Source organism: Ornithorhynchus anatinus, chromosome 3 (genome assembly GCF_004115215.2).
Source record: "Ornithorhynchus anatinus isolate Pmale09 chromosome 3, mOrnAna1.pri.v4, whole genome shotgun sequence".
Classification (NCBI taxonomy): Eukaryota; Metazoa; Chordata; class Mammalia; order Monotremata; family Ornithorhynchidae; genus Ornithorhynchus; species Ornithorhynchus anatinus.
In genome coordinates, this window is record NC_041730.1 from 5779622 (window position 1) to 5805785 (window position 26164).

Here is a 26164-nt window from a genome sequence, read left to right on the forward strand (position 1 = left end):
GCCCCCTCCCTTCTTCCCTCCCTAACTGCCATCTTCAACTGTTGGCTCTCCAATGGCTTCTTCCCACCGGCTTTCAAACAGGCCCATGTCTCCCCTATCCTAAAAAATCCTCCCTTGACCCCACGGCCCCCTCCAGTTCTCTCCTCACCTCCCTCCTACTGTGTTGAGCAGCAGCACAGCATAGTGGATAGAGCCAGGGCCTGAGAGTCACAAGGTCATGGGTTCTAATCCCTGCTCCAAGTATCTCTCAGTGGAAAGAACCCAGGCTTGGGAGTCAGAGGTCATGGGTTCGAATCCCGGCTCCGCCACTTGTCAACTCTGTGACTGTGGGCAAGTCACTAAACCTCTCTGTGTCTCAGTTACCTCATCTGTAAAATGGGGATTAAGACTGTGAGCCTCACGTGGGACAACCTATATCTACCCCAGTGCTTAGAACAGTGCTCTGCACATAGTAAGTGCTTAACAAATACCAACATTATTATTATTATTATCTCCTTGCCAAATCCAATGGCCTCTACTCCATCCTATTCCTCCCTGACTGCTCAGCTGCCTTCGACACTGTCGAACACCCCCTGCTCCCGGAAACCTTGTCCATTCTCGGCTTCACTAACGCTGCCCTCTCCCGCTTCTCCTATCTCTCTGGCCGCTCGTTTCAGTCTCTTTCTCGGGCTCCTCGGCAGATACGTTCAGGCCATATTCCCCACTCCTCCAGAATGTCCAGTGGTTTCCTCTCCACCTCCGCATCTAACAGAAAGTTCCTCACCATTGGCTTTGAAGCCCTCCTTCACCTTGTCCCCTTCTACCTCACCTCGCAACTACCCTGCTACAACCCAGACCACACACTTGGCTCCTCTAATGCCAACCTACTCACCGTACCTCAATCTTCTCTCTCTCATCAGCGGCCTCTCACTCACATCCTGCCTCTGGCCTGGAACGTCTTCCTCCCTCTTATCTGACAGACAAATGACTCTCCCCACCTTCAGAGACTTATTGAAGGCACATCTCCTCCAAGATGCCTTCCCTGACTAGGTCCTATTTTCCTTCTGCACTGCCCTGATTTGCTCCCTTTATTCATCCTGTCTCCCCTCCACCCAGAGTGTACGCTTGTTGTGGGCAGGGAATGTCAGTGTTTATTGTTGTATTGTACTTCCCCAAGCGCTTAGTACAGTGCTCTGCACACAGTAAGTGCTTAATAAATATGATTGAGTGAATGAATCCCCCCTCCCAGCCCCGCAGCACTAAATATAATTGAATGAATGAATCCCCCCTCCCAACCCCACAGCACTTTTGTCCATAACCTTTATTTATTCATTCCTATTAATGTCTGTTTCCCCCTCTAGACTGTAAGCTCCTTGTGGGCAGGAAATGTGTCGATTGTGTCATTCCACTGTTCTTTTCCAAGTGCTTAGTACACTGTTCTGCACAGAGTAAGCACTCAATGAATACTTTTGACTGACTGACTAAAATGGGGATGGAGACCGTGAACCCCTTGTGGGACATGGATTGGGTCCAACCTGATTATCTAGTACCTACCTCAGCGCTTAGTACAGTGCCTGGCACAGAGGAAGCAGCACAGAGGATGCACTTAGTATTAAAAAAACAAAAAAAAAAACCAAAAAATCCACAAAAGATTAGCGGTTCTCCCTTCTACTCTCCACTAGGCCGCACTGTTTCTCTTGCTGCCGCTGCTTCTACCGGTCTCAAATGCTGTGCTAAGCGCTTGGGAGTGTACATTCCAATAATAACGATAAATAAAGTATTTGTTAAACGCTTTCCATGTGCCAGGCACTCCACTAAGCGCTGGGATGGATACGAGCAAACCGGGTTGGGCCCAGTCCCTGTCCCTCGTGGGGCTCACGGTCTCCACCCCCATTTTCCAGATGAGGGAACTGAGGTCCAGAGAAGTGAAGGGACGCGCCCAAGGTCTCACAGCAGACAAGTGGCGGAGCCGGGATTAGAACCCATGACCTTCTGCCTCCCAGGCCCGGGCTCTGAAGCGGCATGGGGCAATGCCTGGCACATAGTAAGCACCTAACATACCCCAATTATTATTATTAATAATAGAGTGCGTAGATACAATCCCTGCCCACAGAGAGCTTAGATTCAGTCGTCAATCAGTGGAATTTATTGAGTGCTAACGGCAACCCGACCCTGCACTGAACACTTGAGAGAGCACGATGGAGACAAGAATCCTGCCTACGAGGAGCTTACAGTCTCCGGAGGCTGCTGTGGGGGAATTTCTAGGCCCTTGGCAACCCTTTGCCCCCTCCCATGCCTTGCCTTCACCTCCCCGCTGGGAAAGTCTCCCCCCGCATTTCCTCTTGCTTAGGGGGGAAGGAGCCCAGCACCCCCCTTCCTCTCTCTCTCCCCCCACTACCCCCTTCTGTATATATGGTCATTTCCTGCCCCTGGTAGCTCATTCTGCCTGCTCCCGCCCTCCCTCATGGACCCGCTGGCCCTGCTGCTCCCCTGCCTCCTGGCCCCGCTGGGAGGGGTCGTCGCCATGGCCTCCCCGGGGCCCAGAGGCCCGGTAAGTCTAGGGGCGACATCCCCCTCTCCAGCAACCCTGCCCCAACCCCACCTCACACTTCTTCACCTACCTGTCCCTTGGGGACCGAGAATCAAACCCTACCAGCCCAGGAGCCCCCTCCCCTCCAGCTTGCTCCTTGCTCCCCACTGACCTGAATCTTCCTCGGGGGTCAGGCGACCCAGCCCCCAGCCTCATCTCCCCTCTTGGGGCCTTCAAACGGACAAAGCCCCCGCTCCTCGCTTTCCTCGAGGGGTCCCGCTATGTCAGGGGGTGAGGAGAATCGGTTTGATTCTGATTCCCCACTTAAGACCCTCAAGCAGTATGGCCTAATGGATAGAGCACAGGCTTGGGAATCAGAAGCTCATAGGATCTAATCCCATCTCTGCCACTTGTCTGCTGTGTGACCTTGGGCAAGTCACTTCATTTCTCTGGGCCTCAGGTACCGCACCCGTGAAATGGGAATTGAGACGGTGAGCCCTACGTGGGGCAGGGACTGTGCAACCCTATTTGCCTGTATCCACCCCAGCGCTTAATACAGTGCCTGGCACACAGCAAGCCCTTAACAAATACCACCGATATTATTATTATTCTTCATCTTGTGACTCACATCCCTCGCTGACCTTGCCCACCGTGCCGTCCCCTCTTCCATCTCTCCTCCAGGATCACCACCCCCAGCCTCCCCCTGCCACACGTCTGGAGCTGATGGACAAATTTAAGGAATTCCAGATTCGCTACAATAAGAACTACAGGGACCAAGCAGGTACCGATGGGCTGTGGGGCCGTAAGTCGATCTATTTACTGAGCGCTTACTGTTTGCAGAGCACTGTACTAAAAGAGTACAAAAGAACAATAGAACAGACATTTCCTGCCCATGATGAGTTTACAGTCTAGAAGAGAAAAGGATCCTTCCTTTCTTCAGGTCTCAGTCCGGGGCTCCGCACACAGTCAGCAGCGGGGCCTAGTGGAAAGAGCTCGGCTTGGGAGTCAGAGGAACCGGGTTCTAATCCCGCCTCTGCCACTGACCTGCTGTGAGAACTTGGGCGAGATTCACACCCTTTTGGGACCAACTGCTTCATCTGTTAAATGGAGATCGAGTACCTGCTCTCCGTCCTACTTATACAATAAGCCTCATGTGGGACAGGGACCGTGTCCTACCTGATTGACTTGTGTCTACTCCAGCGTTTAGAACAGTGCTTGACAAATAGTAACCAGTTAACGAATACCATAAAAAAGTAAATGCTCAATGACCATCATTTAATTGATTGAGGCTGCCTTCTTCACACATAGCTTAAGGAAACTCTGGACCCCCCTGCCCCACCCCCACAACTCACACTGGATGCCTCCAATTGTGTGAAGAGGGTGATTAAGGTCAGGTGTCAGAACAGAGGTTGGGGGGGGGAGGTGTAAAGGTGTGAAAGCCAAACAGGAAGTGTTTATTCTTCTCTTCTCCCCAACCCCCCAAACATCTTTTTCAGTTCCCTTTTCTTTCTATCTCCTTGATTCCCAAGACTGGGTGGGCTGGCCTAGTTCAACTCCTCAGCTGTGTCTCTCTCCCCTCCCCAAACTGCTGCGATCCCTCGCTAAGGGCTAAGGCCCTGGGGTCGGTGGAAGAAGAAGGATCCACCCGGGGGGAGGAGGTGGAGAGGAAAGAGGCCAGCTACCGGCAAATCTTACCCACCGCTGGCTGCGGAGATGGCACAGGGGGCGGTTGTGAAGATGGCAGTGGGGTGGCTGTGAAGATGGCACAGTGGGTGGCTGTGAAGATGGCAGAGAGGGTGGCTGTTAGGTCCTCGGGGAGGTCGGGGGGATGGACGGCCCTTGGGGGAGCCGAGGGAGAGGAGGCTACTTATTTCTGAGGTGGGGACCCAGGGGGAGAGAGGTTGGAAGTGTGACTTTTGCTATCAGTCGGTCACCAAATCCCACCAGTCCTATCTTCTACAACAGCTCCACAATCTCCTCCATCCTCTCCATCCCAACGGGCACCATGCTGATCCAAACCCTTGTCCCATCTTGCCTCGACTACTGCATCAGCCTCCTCGCTGGCCTCCCCGCCTCCTCTATCTCCCCGCTCATCAATACTTCCTTCCGAAGCCTCGATGGTTTTTCTAAAACACCGTTCCGCACGCATCTCCCCACTTCTTGGAAACCTCCAGCGGCTGCCCGTCCATCTCTGTATCAAGCAGAAACTCACCACAATCGGCTTTGAGGTGCTCCAGCATCTCGCCCCCTTACCTCTCCTCGCTCCTCTCCCACTATGACACACACGCTTCGCTTCTCTAACACCGACCTACTCACTGTCCCTCGGTCTCCAATCTCTCACCTCGACTTCTTGCTCACCCCTTCCTCCTGCCTGGAACTCCCTCTCACTTCACTAATAATAATAATAATAATAGTAATTATGATACTTGTCAAGTGCTTACTATTTGCCAAGCACTGGTCTGAGCGCTGAGGGAGAGACACGCTAATCAGGTTGGACACAGTCTCTGTCCCACATTGGGCTCAGACTCTTAATCCCCATTTTTTACAGATGAGGCAACTGAGGCACACAGAAGCTGCGACTTGCCTAAAGTCACACAGCAGACAAGGGGTGGAACAGGATTAGAACCCATAACCTTCTGACTCCTAAGCCCGTGCTCTATCCACTACACCATGCTGTTCTCCCCCTTCAAAGCTCTACTTTAACCACATCTCCTCCAGGAAGCCTTCTCCCCGACTAATCTCTCATCTCCCCATCCTATTTTCCCTTCTGCTTCGTCTGTACTGGAGTCCACACCCAGGAAGCACTTAATTACTCCCCCCAGCTCCACCGCCTTTATGTCCATACACTTAGGACTTACATTTGTTTCCCCTACCTGTAATTGAATTTAATATCATTCTCCCCCTCTAAACCGTAAACTCCTTTCATTAAATGGCAATCGTTAAACCCTGACCATGTGTCAAGAACTGTCCTAAACGCTGGGGTAGATAGATTCAAGATAATCAGGCTGGGCACAGTCCATGACCCACACAGGACTCAAGTCTAAGTCAAAGGGAAGAGGAATGAATCCCCATTTTACAGTTGTTAGCTGAGGCACCGAGAAGTCAAGCGACTTGCCCTAGGTCACACAGCAGACAAGTGGCGGAACTGGGATTAGAACCCACGTCCTCTGATTCCCAGGCCCCTACTCTTTCTATGGGGCCATGCTGCTTCCTTGAAGGCAGAGATCATTCATTCGTTCAATCAATCGAATTTATTGAGCACTTAGTGTGTGCAAAGCACTGTACTAAGCACTTGGGAGAGTACAATACAACAACAGCCACATTCCCTGTCGACATCACGTCTACCAACTCCAACGTACCATTAGACTGTGAGCCCGTCACTGGGCAGGGATTGCGTATATCTGTTGCCGAATTGTACATTCCAAGCGCTAAGGACAGTGCTCTGCACACAGTAAGCGGTCAATAAATACTATTGAGTGACTATTCTCCCAAGTGCTCAACCTGTGTTCTGTGCATGGTCTATGCTCGAAAGATGTCCGGGTGGGTGGATTTCTCCAAACCCTCCCCTCTCCGAGCCCCCCAAACTTTAGCCCAGCCCCTGGCAGGGGGGAGGTTGCCGCTCACAGCAGCTAATTCCCACAGAGCACGTACGACGCTTCGAGATCTTTGTCCAGAACCTGGCCCGGGCCCGGAAGCTGCAGGAGGAGGACCAGGGCACGGCGGAGTTTGGGGTCACTCCCTTCAGTGACCTCTCAGGTACGTGCCTCCCCGGGACCTCTCCTCCCCACGGGCCCCCCAGCCCCTCTGGAGGAAGGGGAGACTAAGAGCCGGGGCCCGGGGGGAATAGGTGGAGGGTTCTCTGGCCCCACGCTCCCCTTTGGTCCTCCCGTCGGCCTCCCTGTGGGCCGGGGGAGCGGCCTCCCAGGACCCCTCTCCTGCCTCCCCAGAGGACGAGTTTCTCAGTCTTTACGCACCCAGATTCAGGATGCCCTCCGGATGGGCAAATCAAACGGCCAGGGTCCCCGAGGGGCCTCTGCTCAGGCAGACTTGTGATTGGAGGAAAAGACGGGCCGTCACGCCGGTCAAAAATCAGGTACTGACCCCTTGACCCCAGGCCCTCCCCTTAACTCTGCCCTGCCTGGAACCATCATCACCCCCGACTTCATCCTCTTCACCTCCAGGAGCCTCTGGCTGCCCCAGCTCCCCCAGCTTCTCCCTGTGGGGGACGGAACCCCACCCCACCTGATGTCCTGATATCTACCCAGTGTTTAGCACAGGGCTTGGTGCCTAATAAACCCTTTACTGATCCCTTCCATACATACAATGTGTCTCCACCCTCTGTGGACTCTTCACCCCATTGTAATGGTGGCCAAAGGCCCAGAGCGGGTGGCCGGGGGATGGCGACGGGGACGGTAAGCTCCTTGTGGGCTGGGATCGTGTCTACCAATTCCGTTGCATTGGACTCTCCCAAGATCTTGGCCCAATGCTCTACACCCACCATCGGCACTCGTAAATCCCACTGATGGATTGACTGGAGAGTGGAGGTAAGTGTTGGGGTCTTGGGCGGCGCCCCCAGTCCTGCCGTTCTCCCCAGGGATCCTGCAGGTCCTGTTGGGCCTTTGCTGCCGTCGGCAACGTGGAATCCCTGTGGTTCCTCAGGTCCGGTGACCGACTCGTCTCTCTCTCGGTGCAAGGTAGCCCCCGGGGGGACGTGGCCGCTCGGCTCCAGGCCGCCACGTGGGGGGAGGACACCCCAGGCCATCATGGGGACAGCTCCCCCTGCCCCCGCGGACCCTCTTCTTCTTCTTCTGCAGAGCTTTTGGACTGCGGTCGATGTGGGAATGGTTGCGAGGGTGGCTACACCTGGGACGCCTTCCTCACCGTCCTCAGCAACAGTGAGTGCCGGCAGCACCCGCGACGGCCCCTCTTCCCTCGACTTCCTCGGGCCCCTTCCTGAGCCCAGGCCCTCCTTCCTCCTCCCCTCCTGGCTCCTGGGGGGGAGGGGCAGGAGTGAACCGTATCTCCTGCCCGCATCCAGGAGGCCTGGCCAGAGAGGAGGACTACCCCTACAAGGCCCAGGTCAGGCCCGGCAGATGCCGGGCCCAGAAGTTTAGGGCTGCCTGGATCCATGACTTCCTCATGCTGCCCCGCGATGAGCAGTGTGAGTCTCCTAGGGGCTGAAATCAGGGGTGGGAGGTGCCGGCTCTTCCGGGGTCCACTCGAACGGGAATCCCACCAGATTCCCCCCAGCTCCTGTCTGCGCTGGCTTCCCGTTGGCTCCCTGGGGGCTGGAGAGGGCTGGGGAAACCGGGGGAAAAAGGAAGCCGAGGGGCTATGCTCCCACGGGAGAGGGAAGTTTCTGTATCCTTGGGAGGCAAGGACTGTGTTCACTCTGCTTACCTGGCCTCTACCCGAGCGCTTAGCACAATGCTTGGCCTATCCTGAGCTGCTCTCACATTAATCCAGTAATTTATCCCATTCCACCTCGATTACTATATCAGCCTCCTCGCTGACCTCCCTGCCTCCTGTGTCCCCCCACTCCAGTCCATGCTTCACTCTGCTGCCCAGATCCTTTTTCTACAAAAACGTTCGGGCCGTGTTTCCCCAGTGAAGAACCCCCGGGGGTTGCCCGTCCACCTCCGCATCAAACAGAGACTCCTTTCCACCGACTTTAAAGCAGTCGAGCACCTTGCCCCTTCCTCCTGCAACCCAGCCCACACGCTTCTCTTCTCTAGTGCTAATCTTCTCACAGTCCCTCAGATCTGCAGATCTCCTACCCACCCACGTCCTGCCTCTGGCCTGGGGCACCCTCCCTCCTCATAACCGCAACCTTGATGTCATCCTTGACTCGCCTCTCTCATTCACCTCACACATCCAATCCGTCACCAAGGCCTGCCGGTCTCACCTTTACAATATCGCCAAGATCCACCCTCTCCTCTCCGTCCAAACGGCTATCGTGCCGGTACAGGCTCTCATAATATCCCGGCTGGATTATTGTGTCAGCCTCCTCTCTGATCTCCCTTCCTCCTGTCTCTCCCCACTCCAGTCTATTCTTCATTCCGCTGCCCGGATCATCTTCCTGCAGGAACGCTCTGAGCATGTCACTCCCCTCCTTAAAAACCTCCAGTGGTTGCCTATCAACCTCTGCACAAAACAAAAACTTCTCACTCTGGGCTACAAGGCTCTCCATCACCTTGCCCCCTCCTACCTCTCCTCCCTCCTCTCTTTCTACTGCCCACCCCACACGCTCCGCTCCTCTGCCACCCACCTCCTTACCGTCCCCCATTCTCGCCTACCCCATCAACCCCTGGCTCAAGTCCTCCCGCTGTCCTGGAACGCCCTCCCTTCTCACCTCCGCCAAACTAACTCTCTTACCTTCTTCAAAGCCCTACTGAGAGCTCACCACCTCTGAGAGGCCTTCCCAGGCTGAGCTTCCCCTTTTCCTTCTGCTCCCCCTCTGCCCTCTGTTCTCTCCCCCTTCCCCCCTTCACCTCCCCTCAGCTAAGCCCCCTTTCCCTCTGCTCCTCCCCTTCTCCCTTTCCCTCCCCTCATCACTGTGCTCTTTTCTATATATTTTTATTACCCTATTTATTTTGTTAATGAGGTGTACATCCCCTTGATTCTATTTATTGTGATTATGTCGTCTTGTTTTTGTCCGTCTCCCCCAATTAGACAGTGAGCCCGTCATTGGGCCGGGATTGTCTCTATCTGTTGCCGAATTGTACATTCCAAGCGCTTAGTACAGTGCTCTGCACATAGTAAGCGCTCAATAAATACTATTGAATGAATAAACGAATGAACCCCCGCCTCCCCCACCCCTACAGACATGGCCCGCTATGTGGCTGACAATGGACCCATCACCGTAACCATCAACATGGCACTGCTCCAGGTGAGACTGGGGGTGAGGCCTTTTTTGACAAGGTACGCTAAGCGTTTAGTATGCGCCAGGCCCTGTTCTGAGCGTCGGGGTCGTTACAAGTTCACCGGGTTGGGCCCAGTCCATGTCCCACGTGAGGCTCACATCCCCATTATCCAGATGAGGTAACTGAGGTCCAGGGCAGTAAAGTGTATTCGTTCATTCGATCATATTTATTAAGCGCTTATTGGGTGCCAAGTGCTGTACTAAGCCCTTGGGAAAGTACAATACAACAATAAACAGTGACATTCCCTGCCCACAACAAGCTCAAACTCTTGGCGGGGAGAGACAGACAACAGTACAAATAAATAAAATTACAGATATATACCTAAGTGCTGTTGGGCTGGGAGGTGGGTGGAGGGGGAGAGCAAAGGGAGTAGGTAGGGGCGACTCAAAAGGGAATGGGAGATGAGGAAAAATGGGGTATAGTCTGGGAAGGCCTCTTGGAGGAGATGGGCCTTCAATAAGGCTTTGAAGGCTTCAAAGGGAAGCCTTTGAATAAGGTCTGTAGGGGTGGCAGAAGGTTTGAAGGGGGGGAATCGTGGTCTATCAGCTCAGAGGAGGGAGGGCGTTCTGGGCCAGAGGCAGGACGTGGGCCAGGGGTCGTCGGCGAGACAGGCGATACAGGATATAGGCGGGATAGGATGAGTGATTGTATTAACGTAGTGGCAGTTTGGATGGAGAAGAGAGGGCGGATTTTAGCCCTGTGGTGAAGGTGGAACCGACAGGATCTGATGACAGATTGAATAGGAGGGTTGAATGAGAGAGGGAGTCAAGGATAATGCCAGGGTTACAGGCCTGTGAGACGGGAGGGACGGTGGTGCCGCCTACAGTGATGGGAAAGTCAGGGAGAGGACACAGTTTGGGTGGGGAGATAATGAGCTCAGTTTGGACATGTTAAGTTTGAGGTGACGGGAGGACATCCAAGTAGAAATGTCTTGCAGGAAGGAGACGTGAGCCTGGAGAGAGGGAGAGAGGTCAAGGGAGGAGATACGTTTCTGTGGAGTGAAGGGGATGGACGCCAGATTGGGGGGGGGGGCCCAGGAGAGAATCGGGGGGAGAGGAATATGCGACAGCGGGTGTAGACGACTCGCTCAAGGAGTTTGGAGAGGAATGGTAGGAGGGAGTTGGGGCGATAACTGGAGAGAGCCTTGGGGTCAAAGGAGGGTTTTTTAGGATAGGGGAGACATGAGGATGTGAAGAAACCGCCATCGAAGAGTGAACGGCTGAAGACGGCTGTTAGGGAGGGAAGGAGGGAGGGGGCGGGAGTTTTGATAAGGTGTGAAGAAATGGGGTCCGACGTGCATGTGGAGGAGGTGGCATTTGAGAGGAGGCAGGAAATCTCCTCTAGAGATACTGCTGGGAAGGATGGTGGGAGACTTGAAGAGGGGGCCGGAAGGGGGAGGGACCGAGGAGGGGCAGGGGCGATTTTAGGGCAGTCCCACCTAAGGGTGTTAATTTTCTTAATAAAGTAAATGGCCAGATCACTGGGCGCAAGGGATGGGGGAGGCGGCGGGACGGGGGGGTCTGAGGAGGGAGTTAGATGCCTGGAACAACTGGCGAAGTGACTTGTGCAAGGTCACACAGCCAACACTTGGTGGAGCTGGGATTAGAACCCAAGTCCTCTGCCTCCCAGGCGTGGGATCTTTCTACTAGGCCATGCTGCTTCTCATTCAGCCCACCTTTGGGGGTGTGGGGGTAACCGGTGTTTGTTGCGGGGGGGAAGTGCTGGCAGCCCTCGTCTTTGTACAAAGACAGTATTCAACGCGATTCAGCTCCTCCCCCCGAAATTTTTCTCCAGCTGTACGTCGGGGGAGTTTTGCATCCGACCCGTTCTAACTGTGACCCCGATTTGCTAAACCACAGTGTCCTGCTGGTGGGTTTTGGCTTCGGTGAGTTGGGGAAGGCTCGGAGGGCCAGGGAGAAGAGAGGGGCCGGAGGCTGAGGTCAGCACCTCAGCCCCCAGTCTCCCTCCTCCTCCGTCCCTAGATGGTGGTTACCCTCACTGGATCCTGAAGAATTCTTGGGGCCCAAAATGGGGAGAGGAGGTGAGCTGGGCTTGGGGGAGGGGAAATGAGGGACGGGGGAGGTTGGGCAGCGGGGCTCCCCTTGGACCGGCCCTCACCACCTCTCCCATCAGGGCTATTTCCGGCTGCATCGTGGGAACAACGCCTGTGGGATCGCCAAGTATCCCGTCACTGCCGTGGTCAAAGGTCAAAGATCCTCCGTCTCCTGCTCACCGTGAGACCGTCAGCCCCGTCTACCCGATGGCCCGCACTGCCTAAGCGCCCCCACCGTCCCTCTCCCCCGTGGCTCCAGTAGAGACCACCCCTGCTCTTGCTCCCCCCAAAACAATCCCAAGTCCCAGCCTGTCCATGGAATGATCTGGGAGAGGCCTCATGGGTGAAGATGGACTGTCTGGGCCACTCCCCTGACCCCTCCAGTTCCCCAGCTGCCCACTTAGAGCTGTGTCCCTCCAGGTCACTTCCCTCACACCTCCCCCTCCCTCCAGCCCCCTGACCACCCGCTTAGGGCTGCATCTCCCTGCCCACTCCCCCAGCATCTCCCCTTAGTCTCCCTCCGGCTCCCCGACCTCCAGTTTAGTTAGGGTTGGGTCCCCCATCCCCGTCCCTCCGCACACACACCTCTCCCTCTCGCTGCTCTGTCCCCAGCTGAGGCCCGGGCGTCTCCTCAATCCCCTGAGCAGCAGGACCCGCCTCTGTAGCCGCCGCCGCAGGCATTTTATTGTCACCATGGAGCCGGGGCGGAGTCGAGTCTGGGGGGAGGAGGGCGGCGGCCATCCGGGAGAGGGGGGTCATTCGTGATACAGGCGCAGGAGGCAGCTCCGGAGGGTCCCCATATAGCGATCCCAGAGCGCCTGGTGCCTGTCAGGGGAGGGGAAGGAAAGGGGAGCACAGGTAGGAGGCCGTTGGCTCGAATGGAAGCTGCCGGAGGGTAGGGCTCATGCCTGTCAATGCTACTGCCCTCTTGCAAACTTAGCTTAGAAGGCGCTCAATAAATATGACTGATGGATGGACTGATACATTGATTAGAGAAGGCTCCCTCACTAGAGAGGGCAGTGGGGGTTGAGGGGGAGCTGGAGGATGGCGACCGGGGTGGAGGGCTCTTGCCAGAGAGGCAGAGACTCTGGCACCGGAGTAGGGCGGGAGAGAAACCCCCACTGGATTCGCCTCGAGGCCAGCTCACTCTGGGTAGGGGTTGGGAACCGACCATCCCAGCTGGCAGGGGGAGGCAGTGGCCCCGAGGAGCGGAAGGGGCCCGAACGATGCCGGGAGGGCAGGGGGGGTGAGGCGTCTCACCGAAAGCCGTCCAGGGAATGGACGGAGGCCGAATACTGGATGAGGAAGAGGCGCACGTCAGCGAGCGGCCAGCGGTCCGAGCGGCAGGGCTCCACAAACTGGCCGGAGCGGAGGTGGGGGGAGGGGAGGTCAGTGAGGGGATGCGGTGGAGAAGAGAGAGATAGAAGTTGTCAGGCCCCTTTACCCTCCCCCTCCTCCCCCAGTCCCCTCCCAAACTGGACTCCCTCTCTGCTGGGAATGGGGGTGGGGGAAACGGGAGCCAGTACGGGGGAGCCCAGGGAAAGGCAAAAGGCAGATAGAGAGCGGAGGGGCTGGGGGGAGGGCGGCCCACCTTCTCCACCAGGTCGACGAAGAGGTCGCGCACGTCCTTGGTGTGGGTCAGCTTGGAGGCGATGTTCACCAGGCCTCGGGACAGGTTCTGTGGAGCCCAAATCCACCTTCCCCCTCAGGTCTCCCTCCCACCACCTTCACCCTCCAGCTCTCCCTCCCATACCCGATCCTCCACCTTCACCCTTCGGCTCTCCCCCCTACCTCCACCTTCCACCAGTTCTCCCCTCCCATCCCCAAACTCCCCCATACTGGGTCCCTGCCCCAGCCAAAGGCGTCGGAAGCGCCCCCTCCTTGAGGCAGATCTGCCCCCTAATCTATCGGCCCCATGGAGCCTCAACCCAGGCCCGATGCCCGGGAAGAGATTTAGAAGCGGAGGGGCCTAGTGGGAAGAGCCCGGGCCTGAGAGTCAGGACCCACTGGGTTACCTTGGGCAAGTCTCTTACCTCACTCTCATCCAAGCCCTCCCCACCTCTCACACCGTCCCTTCCCTGAGAACCACCAGCCTCAACTAAGTGCAGCCTGGGGAATCCCCACTCCTTCAACCTTGACCTGTTTCCGACTCAGTCAGTGTTCCTCCTCACCATCCCAGAAACCTGGCTCTCCCCAGATGACACTGTCTCCCCTGCTGCCATCTCCAGTGGGGACCTCTTCTTCACCCCCTCCCCCGGACTCACTGGGAAAAGAGGAGGGGTTGGCTTCCTTCTCCCGCCCCCATGCCACTTTGGCACCATTCATTTAGTCATTCATTCAACAGTATTTATTTAGTGCTTTCTGTGTGCAGAGCACTCTTCTAAGTGCTTGGGAGAGTACAGTGCAACAATAAACAGACACATTCCCTGCCCACAATGAGCTTACAGTCTAGAGAAGCACCGTGGCTTAGTGGAAAGAGCACGGGCTCGGGAGTCAAAGAACGTGGGTTCTAAATCCCGGCTCCACCACTTGTCTGCTGTGTGATCTTAGGCAAGTCACTTCACTTCTCTGTGCCTCAGTTACCTCATGTGTAAAATGGGGATTAAAGTGTGAGCCCCGCCTGGGACAACCTGATTACCCTGTATCTATCCCAGTGCTTGGCACAGAGTAAGCGCATAACAAATACCATAATACTAATAATAATAATAACAGAGGAGCAGGGATACAGACCTTAATAGAAATAAATGAATGACAGATATGTATATAAGTGGTGTGGGGCTGGGAGGGAGGAGGATGAAAGGGAGCAAGTCAGGGCAACGCAGAAGGGAGTGAAAGATGAGGAAAGGGCGGCTTAGTCAGGGAAGGCCTCTTGGAGGAGATAGGCCTTCAGTAAGGCTTTGAAAGGGGGAGAGAGTTTGTCTGTCCATCTCCCTCATCCCTCTCTTTCCCTTCCTTCAAAGCCCGGATCATCCGCCTCTACAACCCGCTCTAGGTTCTACAGGTTCCACCTCCAACTTCTTTAACCATTTGGCTCCCTTTTTCACATTCCTTCTTTCTCCACGTCCACATTAATCCCTGGGGGGGGGCTTCACTACCCTCACCCACGTTCCTGACCCTTCCGCGGCCCGTTTCCTATCGCTTCTCGACTCCACCGACCTCTTGCTCCACCCCACCTCAACCAACTTGGACACACACTCCAGCTCATCATCTCTAGCTACTGCACGATCTCTACCCTCATCAACTCTAAAATCCCCTCTACCTGACCACATCTTCTGCCTTCTCTCCCACACACCTCCTCCCCGCAGATCTGTACTGTTCCCCCACAGAGATCTCTGATCTTTTGACCCCATCCAATTTTCTCAAGTCATCTTGCCCCATTTAGCCTCCCTACCCAAACTACCTTCCCTTGATGACCAAACTGACACCCTCAACACCATCTTCTCTACTGAACTCAACTCACTCGCTCCCTTATCCCTTCATCGATCTCCAACCACTAACCCGCAACCCTGAAACACTTCCACAGTCCGCCACCTTCCTCTCGTGCACGAGCCGCAGAGCGCTGCTGGCGGAAATCTGAATATCGGGCCTACCTCGTCCACTTCAAGTTTATCCCCATGTGCTTTAACTCTGCCCTCTCCTCTGAGTGGCCCAATTATTTCTCCCTTCTTATTGACACCCTTGCCCATCGCGCTCGTCAGTTCTTCCAGATGTTTAACTTTCTCCTCAAAGCCCCGTTCCCCCCTCCTCCCCCATCCCTTGCCCCTAATGACCTGGCCACCTACTTTATTGTGAAAATTGAAACTATCAGGCATGATTGCCCTAAAAATCTCTCCTGCCCCTTCCCCCTCCTGCCCCTTCTTCAACTCTCTCATCTTTCCCAACAGTATCTCAAGAGATCTCCCACCTTCTCTCAAAATCCAACCCCTCCCTTCGCACTTTAACAAAATACCTGCCCCCTCCCTTCTTCCCTGCTACCTTCAACTGTTCCCTTTCCACTGGCTTCTTCCCCACTGCTTTCAAACATGCCCATGTCTCCCCTACCCAAGAAAAAACCCCTTCCCCTTGACCCCACGCCTCTCTCCAGTAATCGCCCCAGGTCCCTCCCACCATTCCTCTCCAAACTCCTTGAGCAAGTTGTCTACACTTCAAGTTCCTCTCTTCCGATTCTTTCCTTGACGCCCTCCAATCTGGCTTTCGTCCCCTTTGCTGCACAGAAACCGCCCTCTCAAAGGTCACCAATGTCAGATCCTATAGCCTCTACTCCATCCTTATCTTCCTTCATTGTCAGCTGCCTTCGACACCACTGACTAGCCCCTTCTCCTGGAAACATTATCCAACCCCAGTTTCACTAACCCTGTCTTCTCTTGGTTCTCCTATCTCTCTGACCGCTCCTCCTCTGCCTTCCACCCCCTAGCTGTGGGTGTCCCTTGAGGCTCAGTTCTGGGTCCCCTTCTATTCTCCATCTGCACCCATTCCCATGGTAAACTCACACTACCACCTGTATGTGGACGATTCCCAAATCTCCATCTCCAGCCCTGATCTCTCTCCCTCTCTGCAGTCCTGCCTTTCCTCCTGCCATCAAAACATCTCTACTTGCATGCCCCACCGTCACTTCAAACTTAAAATTCCTAAAACAAAACTTATCTTCCCACCCAAACCCTGTCTTTCCCCAATTTTCCCATCACTGTGTCGGCACCACCATCCTTCCTGTCTTACAAACCCGGAACCTTGGTGTTATCCTTGACTGCTCTCTCTCACTCAAACCACATATTCAATCCATCACTAAATCCTGTCGGTCCAACCTTTACAACATCGCTGAAATCTGCTCCATCCAAACTGCTGCCCCATTAGCCCAAGAACTTATCCTACCCCGCCTTGATTACCGTATCAGCCTCCTTGCTGACCTCCCTGCCTCCTGTCTCTCTGCACTCCAGTCCACACTTCACTCAGCTGCCTGGATTATTTTTCTACAGAAACCATCAGGCCATGTTTCCCTACTCTTCAAGAACCTCTAACAGTTGCCCATGCACCTCTGCATCAAACAGAGAAACTCTTCACCACTGCTTTTAAAGCCCTCACTCCCCTTGCCCCCTCCTACCTCACCTCACTGCTTTCCTACTACGCCCCAGCTCGCAAACTTTGCTCCTCTAATGCCAGCATACTCAATGTATCTCGATCTTATCTCTCTTCCCGCTCTGACCTCTCTCCCACTTCCTGCCTCTGGCCTGAAACTCCCTTCCTCTTCATATCCAACAGAGAGTCATTCACCCCACCTTCAAAGCTTATTAAAACCACATCTCCTTCAAGAGACCTTCCATGACCAAAATCTCAATTCCTCTTTCCCCGCTTCCCCTCAGATTCACCCTTGCGCTTGGATTGGTGGCCTTGATTAGGCCCTCCGCACTTACATACATATCTGTAATAAATAACGTCTCTCCCCTGCTCTAGACTGCCAGCTCGTTGTGGGCTGGGAATGTGTCTGTTACACTGTATTCTCCCAAGTGCTCTGCACACAGTAAGCATTCAATAAATACAACTGACCGACTGAATTCTCTGGGTCTTGGCTTCCTCATCTGCAAAATGGGCATGAAATACCTTTTCTCCCTCCCCCTTAGGCTGGGAAACCCACGTGGGATCTTAACAGGTATAACGATCAATGCTATTTGGTGGACAGGAAACATATCTACCAACTCTGTTGTTCTGTACTCTCCCCAGCGCTTAGTACGGTGTTCTAATCACAGTAAATACTCAATAACTATCATTGATTGATCAGTTAATTAGTTGATTATTATTCTGGGGGGTATCTAACTCTCCCAAGAGTTTAGTACAGTGGTCCGCACATAATTCTCAGTAAATACCACTGATTGATTGACTGGCCGGCGGCTGCCCCGGCCCGGTACTAAACCCCACTTTTTCTCATCTCCTGTTCCTCCCTCTGCATCGTCCTGATTTGCTCCAAATCGCTCTCCCTCCTCCCCCCAGCCCCACAGCCCTTATGTTATATCCATATCTGTAATTTTACTTATTTGTATTGATGTCTCTCTGCCTCTGCCTAGACTGTAAGCTCGTTGTGGGCAGGGAATGTCACTGTTTATGGTTGCATTGTCTTCTCCCAAGCGCTTAGTACAGTGTTCTGCACACACTAAGTGCTCAGTAGCTACGGTTGAATGAATGAATGAATGAATGAATGAATGAATGCCCAGGAGTGGGCAGCCAGTGCCCTCTGGTGGTGACACTGGGGAACTTCAGGAAAACGCCAGTGTAGGGCATCATTCATTCATTCTTTGACTCATTCATTCGTAAAATAAAAATAATAATAATGATTAGGGTATTTGTTAATAATAATGTTGGTATTTGTTAAGCGCTTACTATGTGCAGAGCACTGTTCTAGGCGCTGGGGGAGATACAGGGTCATCAGGTTGTCCCACGTGAGGCTCACAGTTAATCCCCATTTTACAGATGAGGTGACTGAGGCCCAGAGAAGTGAAGAGACTTGCCCACAGTCACCCAGCTGACAAGTGGCAGAGGCGGGATTAGAACCCATGACCTCTGACTCCCAAGCCCGGGCTCTTTCCACTGAGCCACGCCGCTTCTTGCTTGCTGCGAGATCTTGGACAAGTCAACTAACCTCTCTGGGCTTCGGGTTCCTCACCTGTAAATTGGACATGAAATTCCTGTTCTCCCTCCACCTTAGACTGTGAGCTTCATGTGGGTCAGGGACTAGCCTGGATCTACCCCAGCACTCAGAACAATGGTTGGCACAGTGTAAGCCCAATTATGAATAATATCAGAGGCAGCAGCATGGCCTAGTGGATAGAGCCCAGGCCTGGCAATCAGAAGGACCTGGCTTCTAATCCCAGCTCTGACCTCAGACGAGACACTTCACTTCCCTGTGCCTCAGTTCCCTCGTCTGTAAAATGGGGATTAAGATGTGAGCGCCAAGTGCGACAGGGACTGTGTCCAACCCAATTTGCTGGTGTCCGCCCCAGCGCTTAGTACAGGGCCTGGCACCTAGTAAGCACTTAACAAATGCCACCGTTATTATCAAAGAATTCCAGCGAGAAGCACCGGGGCCTTGTGGAAAAAGCGAGGGCCTGAGAGGCAGAGGACCTGTTCTCCTTCCTGTTGACAAATATCACAATTATCGCCATTATTATTATTATCGTTGTTATTACGGAGGGAGGGGGCGAAGCCGTTGGAAGGGCCGGGCGAAGGGCTCACCTTGAAATTGGTTTCCATCTCCGTAAAGACGCTCAGCTTCCCCCGGAGCGTCGTGCACACCAGGCTGCCGGAGAGAGAGGGGTCAGCGTCCTCTCCGGCCTCCCGCTTCCCCCGGACCCGACTGGAACCTTCCCGGCCCACCTCTTGTGCAGGTCCAGCAGGTCCTTGTCGGTCACCAACACCTTGAGGTCCTTCAGGTCCTGGAGAAATTCCTTGTCCAAGTCCACGTCCATGTCATCCACCAGGGAGTCTGCCAGAGAGAGCCGGGGGGCGGGGGGGCGGGGTGAGGACCGCCGGCTTCAGGAACCGGGAGGGTAGGAGGCCGGGGCTGGGGAAGGTTTGGCGGGGCAAAACCCGAGGGCGGCCTGTGTCCCTAGGTGGGGCAGGGGACCCTGCCGTGGAGGGACCGAGGGTGGGAAGGGGGATCCTGGGCTCCCCCAGTTCTGGGAACGTGACCTCGGGAAAGTCACATTCTCTGTCTCCGCTATAACACCCGTAAAAAGGGGACGGAGACTGGGAGTCCCACGTGGGGCCGGGACCACGTCCGACCCGATTTGCTGGTCTCCACCCCGGCGCTTAGTATGGTGCCTGGCACATAGTAAGCGCTTAACAAATAGCACAGCAGTTCTTACTGCTATTATTACGTTAGGGGACGGGGGCACCCATCGCTGGCCGGATAAGAGAACGGCAGGTGTCGGCCATTCTCCCTCCTGAGAGGGCGGGCAGGCGCGTGGCTGTGGGGGGATTTGGGGCGCGGGTCCCCACCGACGGCCCCCAGCGTCCAGTTCTGGATCATGAGTTCCGCACAGAAGGCAAAGTCCCCAAAGCTCAGATACTGCAGCTTCTTCTTCCCGGTCTCGAAGCGGTTATTGGCAAAGAAGACGATGGCCGCGTAGTCCCTGGGCCGGGGTCGGGGGAGACAGGGAGTCAGAGGGCGGAAGGCAGCCCGCCAACCGCGGCCGGGCTCGGGGCGGCGGACATCCCCCGCCCCCCGTCCCGGTTGCCCCTCACCTGGCGAGCCGGTCGGAGAGGAGAAAATGCTGCTGGATGTTATCCACCAAGGAGCCCCGCATCTCCTCCACGACTTTGAAGACGCGCTTGAAGTTGTCAAACTGTGGAGCGGTCGGAGGGACACGGGACGGTCTCTCGGGGAAAGGCCAAGCTGGGGACCGCGTGGGGAAGCGGCCCGAGGGCCCGGGAGAAGGCCAGGACTGCAGGGTGGCGGGGAATAATCACGGGCCGACCCCCGGACTGAGCGCCGGGGCGGATCCAGGACGGTCGGGGTGGGCACAGGGACCAGGTCGGTGGGAGAACGGTATTGAATGGCCATTTTAGATGAGGAAACTGAGGCCCAGAGAAGTGGCTGGCCCGAGGTCGCACAAGAGGCAAGCCTCTTGAGGGTAATAATAATATTATGGTATTTGTTAAGCGCTTATTATGTGCCAGGCACTGTTCTAAGCACAGGGGTAGATACAAGATAATCAGGTTGTCCCACTGGGGGCTCACAGTCTTCATCCCCATTTTCCAGATGCGGGAACGGAGGCAAAGAGAAGTTAAGTGACTTGTCCAAGGGCACACGGCCGGGTTTCCCAGCTTTCTACTCTATTGGAATCTCTCAAGCACCTGGAACAGAGCTCCGTCCACGGGAAGCGCTTAAGAAAAGGCTGGGTCTGGGAGTCGGAGGATGTGAGTTCTAATCCCAGCTCTGCCACTTATGACCTCGGGCAAGTCACTTCACTTCTCCCCCTTGTTCCCTCAACTGCCAAATGGGGATTCGATACCTGTTCGCCCTCCTTCTTTAGACCGTGAGCCCCACGTGGGACCGGATGATCGTGACTCTACCCCAGCGCTTAGCTCAGTACTTGATGCGCATTTAACAAACACCACAGTTATTATTATTAATATTCATTCTCCCGCCTCCTCGGACTGTAGAGCCCCATATGGGACAGGGACTGTGTCCAACCAGATTGATCTGTACCTACCCCAGGGCATGTAGGACAGTGCCCTGCACACGGTAAGCGCTCCGTAAATTCCACTGACTGCTTGACGTATGGTGAGCACTCAACGTATAGCATTAAAAAAAGGAAAAATATCCCATGAGGAGCGGCGGAGTCGGGATTCGGACTCGGATCCCCAGACTCCCAGGCACCGTGTTCCTTCCGCCTCGTACCTGCCTGCGGCAGCTCTTGAGGGTGACGCCCGTCTTTGTACTGATGTCGTCCAGGTCTTTCTTGGTACCCTTGGACAGCTTCTTCCCCAAGACTTCTCGCACAAAGGCCTCGTCGAAAGCATAGTACCTGAAGGAGGGTCAGGGACCGAGGGTCAGCGGTCAGGGGTCGCGGAGGGGAGGCTGAGAGGGACCAAACTCCCATGTGGGGGATGGAGGAGGGGGGCTGCTGCCTTCCTGCCCGGCCCCCATCCAATCAATCAACAGTAATCAGCACTTAAATGCACGTTCATACTAATAATAATGTTGGTATTTGTTAAGCGCTTACTATGTGCAGAGCACTCTTCTAAGCGCTGGGGGAGATCCAGGGTCATCAGGTTGCCCCATGTAGGGCTCCCAGTCTTCATCCCCATTTTCCAGATGAGGCCACTGAGGCACTGAGAAGTGAAGTGACTTTGCCCCCAGTCACCCAGCTGACAAGTGGCAGAGCCGGGATTCAAACCCATGACCTCTGACTCCCAAACCCGGGCTCTTTCCACTGAGCCACGCTGCTTCTCTGAGAAGATAGGGGCCAAACCTGGGAGTCAGACGATCTGCTTCTCTGTATATTTCACTTATTCCACTGTAATCATAATAACTGTACTTGTTTAGCACTTACTATGTGCCAAGCCCTGCTCTAAGCACTGGGGGGAGGAGGGGTAGATGGAGCATAATCAGTTAGGACACAGTCCCTGTCCCACATGGGGCCCTCGGTCTAACTAGGAGGGAACAGGATTTAATCCTCACTTCACACAGGGGACACTAAAACCCAGAGAAGTAAAATGACTTTCCCGAGGTCACACAGCAGACACGTGGCAGAGGCAGGATTAGAACCCGGCTCCTCTGATTCCCAGACCCGGACTCCTTCCGCTAGGCCCCGCTGCTTCCCTAGCTGTACATTCAATCGTAAGCGATCTGACCCGGAGGAAACAGTGCGGCCCGGCGGGTAGAGCTCGGGCCTGAGAGTCATAAGGGCTTGGGTTCTAATCCCAGCCCCACCCTAGTCCCGCTGTGCGACCTTGGGCAAATCACTTCACTTCGTGGGGCCTCGGGTCCCTCATCTGTAAAATGGGGGTGAAGTCTGTGAACCTCATGTGGGTCAGGGGCTGGGTCCAACCTGATTACCATGTATCTACCCCAGGGCTTAGGATAGCGTCTAGCACAAAGAAAGGGCTTAAATACCAAAAAAAAAAAAAAAAGGAAAATCATCCATTTAAATCACTTCATTTGTAAATATTCTGATGTCCGTCTAACGGAAGAGATGGACATCAGAATATATACAAATAAAGTAATTTAAATGGATGATTTTCTTTTTTTTCCCGTTAGAGTGCCCCTGTTCTTTTGGGGCAGGGAACCAGTCCCTCATTTCTGTTGTACTTTTCCAAGTGCTTAGTACAGCGTAACGTACCCGGTGGAGGCTTGAGATACGCTATTAGTACTTCACATCACCTGCTCTCCCCTCCAAACATATATACACACACATACCCCTATACAAATGTCCTAATAATAACTATTATGGTATTTGTTAACTGCTTACTGATGTGCTAGGCACTGTTCTAATAATGTTGGTATTTGTTAAGCGCTTACTATGTGCCAAGCACTGTTCTAAGCGCTGGGGTAGATACAAGGTAATCAGGTTGTCCCACGTAGGGCTCACTAAGCACTGGGGTGGGCTTGGGAGGCAGAGGTCATGGGTTCTAACTCTGGCTCCGCCGCTCGCCTGCCGTGTGACCTCGGGCAAGTCACTTCACTTCTCTGGGCCTCAGTTCCCTCATCTGGAAAATGGGGATGAAGGCCGGGAGCCCCATGGGAGACAGGGAACGTGTCCACCTCCATCTGCTGGTATCCACCCCAGCGCTCAGAACAGCGCCTGGCACGTAGTAAGCGCTTAACAAATACCATCATCATCATTATTACAGGGACCGTGTCCAGCCCGGTTGGCTCGTATCCACCGGCCCAGCGCTTAGTACAGTGCCGGGCACACGGTAGGGGCTCCACGAATGCCATCCTTACGGCTCATTGCCGATCTGGGAGGGGGCGGCGGGGGCTGTGGGGGGTTGTGTCTGTGGGGGGAGGCGGGGGGAGGGGCGGAGGGCACCTCTCGATGAGCAGGGCCTGGCGGGAGGGCGGGATCTGGAAGACGAGCTGGTGGAGCAGCTTGGGCGGGGCGTGAAGGAGGCGTTCCAGCATGTGGAAGGTCCGGTAGTGGTCCATGGTGTCGCTCTGCAGGACTCCGGCCGTGGCCCCCGTCTGCTCCAGGATCCCGGACCGCACCCGCAGCCCCACGGCGTCCGACACTGCGGGGGCGACGGCGGAAGACCTCTCCATCCCCATCCCGCCTCACCTCCCTTCTCTCCCCCTCCATCGCGGCCCGCACGCTGCGCTCCTCTGCCGCCGCCGCCGCTCACCTCCTCCCTGGGCCTCCTTCTCGCCCGTCCCGCCGTCGACCCCGGCCCACGTCCTGCCTCTGGCCTGGAAGACCCTCCCTCTTCAAATTCATTCATTTAATCGTATTTATTAAGCACTGGCTGTATGCAAAGCACTGTGCTAAGTACTTGGGAGAGGACAATACAACCACAGGCATTTCCTGCTCATAAGAGTTTACAGTCCCCCCCCCCCACTTCAAAGCTTTATTGAAGGCCCATCTCCTCCACGAGGCCTTCCCTGACTGAGCCCCTCCCTTCCTCTTCTCCCACTCTCTTCTGCATTGCCCTGACTTAATTAATGATGGCATCTAAGCACTTACTATGTGCCAAGCACTGTTCTAAGCACTTGGGGCGGGGGAGAATACAAGGTAAGCAGGTTGTCCACAGTCTTCATCCCCATTTTACAGATGAGGTAACGGAGGCCCACAGAAGTGAAGTGACTTGCCCATGGTCACCCGACTGACAAATGGCGGAGTCGGGATTAGAACCCACGACCTCTGACTCCCAAGCCCGGGCTCTTTCCACTGGGCCACACTGCTGACTTGCTCCCTTTGCTCCTCCCCCTCCCACACTACTTATGTCCCTCTCTCTCATTTTATTTATTTCTATTCACGTCTCTCCCCGACTCCTCCGATAGACTGTCAGCTCACTGCGGGCAGGGAACGTGTCTGTTTATTGTATTGTACTCTCCCAAGCGCTTCGTCCAGTGCTCTGCACACAGTAAGTGCACAATAAATACTTCTGAATGAACTGTGGGCAGGGGTTGTCACTCTTTGTTGCTGCACTGCCCTCTCCCAAGCGCTTCGTACGCAGAAAAGCAGCATGGCCTAGTGGAAAGAGCCCGGGCTTGGGAGTCAGAGGTCGCGGGTTCTAATCCTGGCTCTGCCACTTGACTGCTGTGTGACTTTGGGCAAGCCACTTCACTTCTCTGGGCCTCAGTGCCCTCATCTGGAAAATGGGGATGAAGACTGTGAGCCCCACGGAAGCAGCATGGCTCAGTGGGAAGAGCACGGGCTTTGGAGTCAGAGGTCATGGGTTCGAATCCCAGCTCGGCCACTTGCCGGCTGGGTGACTTTGGGCAAGTCACTTAACTTCTCGGTGCCTCAGTTCCCTCATCTGTAAAATGGGGATTAAGACTTTGAGCCCCACGTGGGACAACCTGATTCCCCTGTGTCTACCCCAGCGCTTAGAACAGTGCTCGGCACATAGTAAGCGCTTAACAAATACCAACATTATTATTATTATTACAACATGATGACCTTGTATCTACCCAGTGTTTAGAACAGTGCTTGGCACATGGTAAGCGCTTCACAAACACCAAGATTATTATGATGATGACGATCATTACAGTGCTCTGCACAGAGTAAGCACTCCATAAATACGACTGAATAAACTGTGGGGAGGGACTGTCACCCTTTCTTGTTGCACTGTCCTTTTCCAAGCGTTTCGTCCAGTGCTCTGCACAAAGTAATCGCACAATAAAAAGAGTGAACGAATCGTGGGCGGGGTTGTCACTCTTTATTGTTGCACTGTCCTCTCCCCAGCGTTTCGTCCAGTGCTCTGCACACAGTAAGCACCCAATAAATACAACTGACTGCACAGTGGGGAGGGACCGTCACCCTTTACTGTGGTACTGTCCTCTCCCGAGCGCCTCGCCCAGTGCTCTGCACACAGTCAGCGCTCCATAAACACGATGGAATGAATGAATGAACGGATGGATGAATGAATGAGGGGCGGGCTGGGGGAGGGGCGTCCCGGGAGACCCCCTCCCCCTGCGGGCTCATACCCGAGTACCCGTCCAGCCAGAGGCGGTAGACATCCTCGTCGATGAGCGTCGTGTTGCCCACGAAGATGTCCAGCTCGTTGGTCATGGTGGAGCGGGGCCCGCGGGGCCTCCCCGCCCGCCAGGCCCACTTCCGGGCCCCGCGCCCATTTCGTTCCCCGCGGACCGCCAGCCCGGACGGACCACTTCCGGCCCCGACGGGCCACTTCCGGGTCCCGCGCCCATTTCGTTCCCCCGGCCCGCTCTCCCCGACGGACCACTTCCGCTCTCGGCAGGCTGAGTCAGGCAGGCAGTCCTTCGTTCGTTCATTCATTCGTTCGTTCATTCGTTCATTCATTCATTCACTCATTCCTATTTATCCATATTTTCACATTTTTATTCATCTTTAATTATGGTGTACGCTTCCTATTGTCCTTCATAAATTATTCTTCGTAAATATTATTCACAAATTCATAATTTATTCGTATTTGTTGAGCGCTTACGAGGTGCAGGGCACTGGACTCAGCGCTCCAAATGGACAAGTCGGCCATGGATGGACGGCTCCCCGTCTAATAAAATCGATTTCATCTTGAAGGGAGGCGTTAAAGCAGCGTGGCTTCGTGGAAAGAGCATGGGTTTGGGAGTCAGAGGTCGTGGGTTCTAATCTCCGCCACTTGTCTGCTGGGTGACCTTGGGCAAGTCGTTTCACTTCCTCTGTGCCTCAGTTCCCTCATCTGTAAAAATGGGGATTAAAAAATGTGAGCCCCACATGGGACAGGCTGATGACCCTGTACCTACCCCAGCGCTTAGAACAGTGCTCAGCACATAGTAAGCGCTTAATAAGTACCATAATTATTATTATTAAGAAAAGCTCACAGTGTTCTAGTCCAGAATAATGATAACAATAAAGTTGGTATTGTTAAGCACTTACTATGTGCTGAGCACTGTTCTAAGCACTGGGGGAGATACAGGGTCATCAGGTTGTCCCACGTGAGGCTCACAGTTAATCTCCATTTTACAGATGAGATCACTGAGACAAGTGAAGTAATAATATAATATTGATA

General features: G+C 54.5%; 2 protein-coding genes and 1 long non-coding RNA gene across 4 annotated transcripts; 2 read left to right on the forward strand and 1 right to left on the reverse strand.

The window, feature by feature from the left end:
- Positions 1 to 2443: 2443 nt before the first annotated feature.
- LOC114810313 (cathepsin W-like) lies at positions 2444 to 9954 on the forward strand. Its single transcript, XM_039911656.1, has 9 exons — positions 2444 to 2530; positions 3191 to 3290; positions 6152 to 6265; positions 6457 to 6602; positions 7104 to 7203; positions 7324 to 7404; positions 7548 to 7670; positions 9334 to 9398; positions 9937 to 9954. Exons 1-9 carry the CDS (start codon positions 2444 to 2446, stop codon positions 9952 to 9954), a joined length of 834 nt encoding a protein of 277 aa, XP_039767590.1.
- Positions 9955 to 11115: 1161 nt separating this feature from the next.
- LOC120638263 lies at positions 11116 to 12468 on the forward strand. Its single transcript, XR_005659829.1, has 2 exons — positions 11116 to 11473; positions 11566 to 12468. It is a non-coding gene; the product is annotated as an uncharacterized LOC120638263 (long non-coding RNA).
- On the reverse strand, positions 12146 to 25281 carry LOC103166352 (FGF1 intracellular binding protein). 2 transcript variants are annotated; one of them, XM_029060613.2, is made up of 10 exons: positions 25125 to 25281; positions 23011 to 23209; positions 20877 to 21003; positions 19718 to 19818; positions 19472 to 19605; positions 18848 to 18956; positions 18707 to 18770; positions 13077 to 13163; positions 12746 to 12843; positions 12146 to 12310 (listed from the first exon to the last, which is right to left on the reverse strand). In XM_029060613.2, exons 1-10 carry the CDS (start codon positions 25207 to 25209, stop codon positions 12241 to 12243), a joined length of 1074 nt encoding a protein of 357 aa, XP_028916446.1. In that variant the 5' UTR covers positions 25210 to 25281; the 3' UTR covers positions 12146 to 12240. The 2 variants fall into 2 exon arrangements, with proteins under 2 accessions (XP_028916446.1, XP_039767292.1); XM_039911358.1 differs by lacking the exon at positions 19472 to 19605 and having other exon boundaries at positions 25125 to 25243.
- Between the last annotated feature and the right edge of the window lie 883 nt (positions 25282 to 26164).

Excerpts from the sequence above, each read along its gene's own strand:
- LOC103166352 (XM_029060613.2), bottom strand. The coding sequence starts at position 25,209 with ATGACCAACGAGCTGGACATCTTCGTGGGCAACACGACGCTCATCGAC. Across the intron at positions 19,819-20,876 it reads TCAAGAGCTGCCGCAGGCAG|TTTGACAACTTCAAGCGCGT; the intron begins GTACGAGGCGGA and ends ACCGCTCCACAG. Across the intron at positions 13,164-18,706 it reads AGATGGAAACCAATTTCAAG|AACCTGTCCCGAGGCCTGGT; the intron begins GTGAGCCCTTCG and ends TGGGCTCCACAG.
- LOC114810313 (XM_039911656.1), top strand. The coding sequence starts at position 2,444 with ATGGACCCGCTGGCCCTGCTGCTCCCCTGCCTCCTGGCCCCGCTGGGA. Across the intron at positions 2,531-3,190 it reads CCCCGGGGCCCAGAGGCCCG|GATCACCACCCCCAGCCTCC; the intron begins GTAAGTCTAGGG and ends TCTCTCCTCCAG. Across the intron at positions 7,204-7,323 it reads CGTCTCTCTCTCGGTGCAAG|AGCTTTTGGACTGCGGTCGA; the intron begins GTAGCCCCCGGG and ends CTTCTTCTGCAG.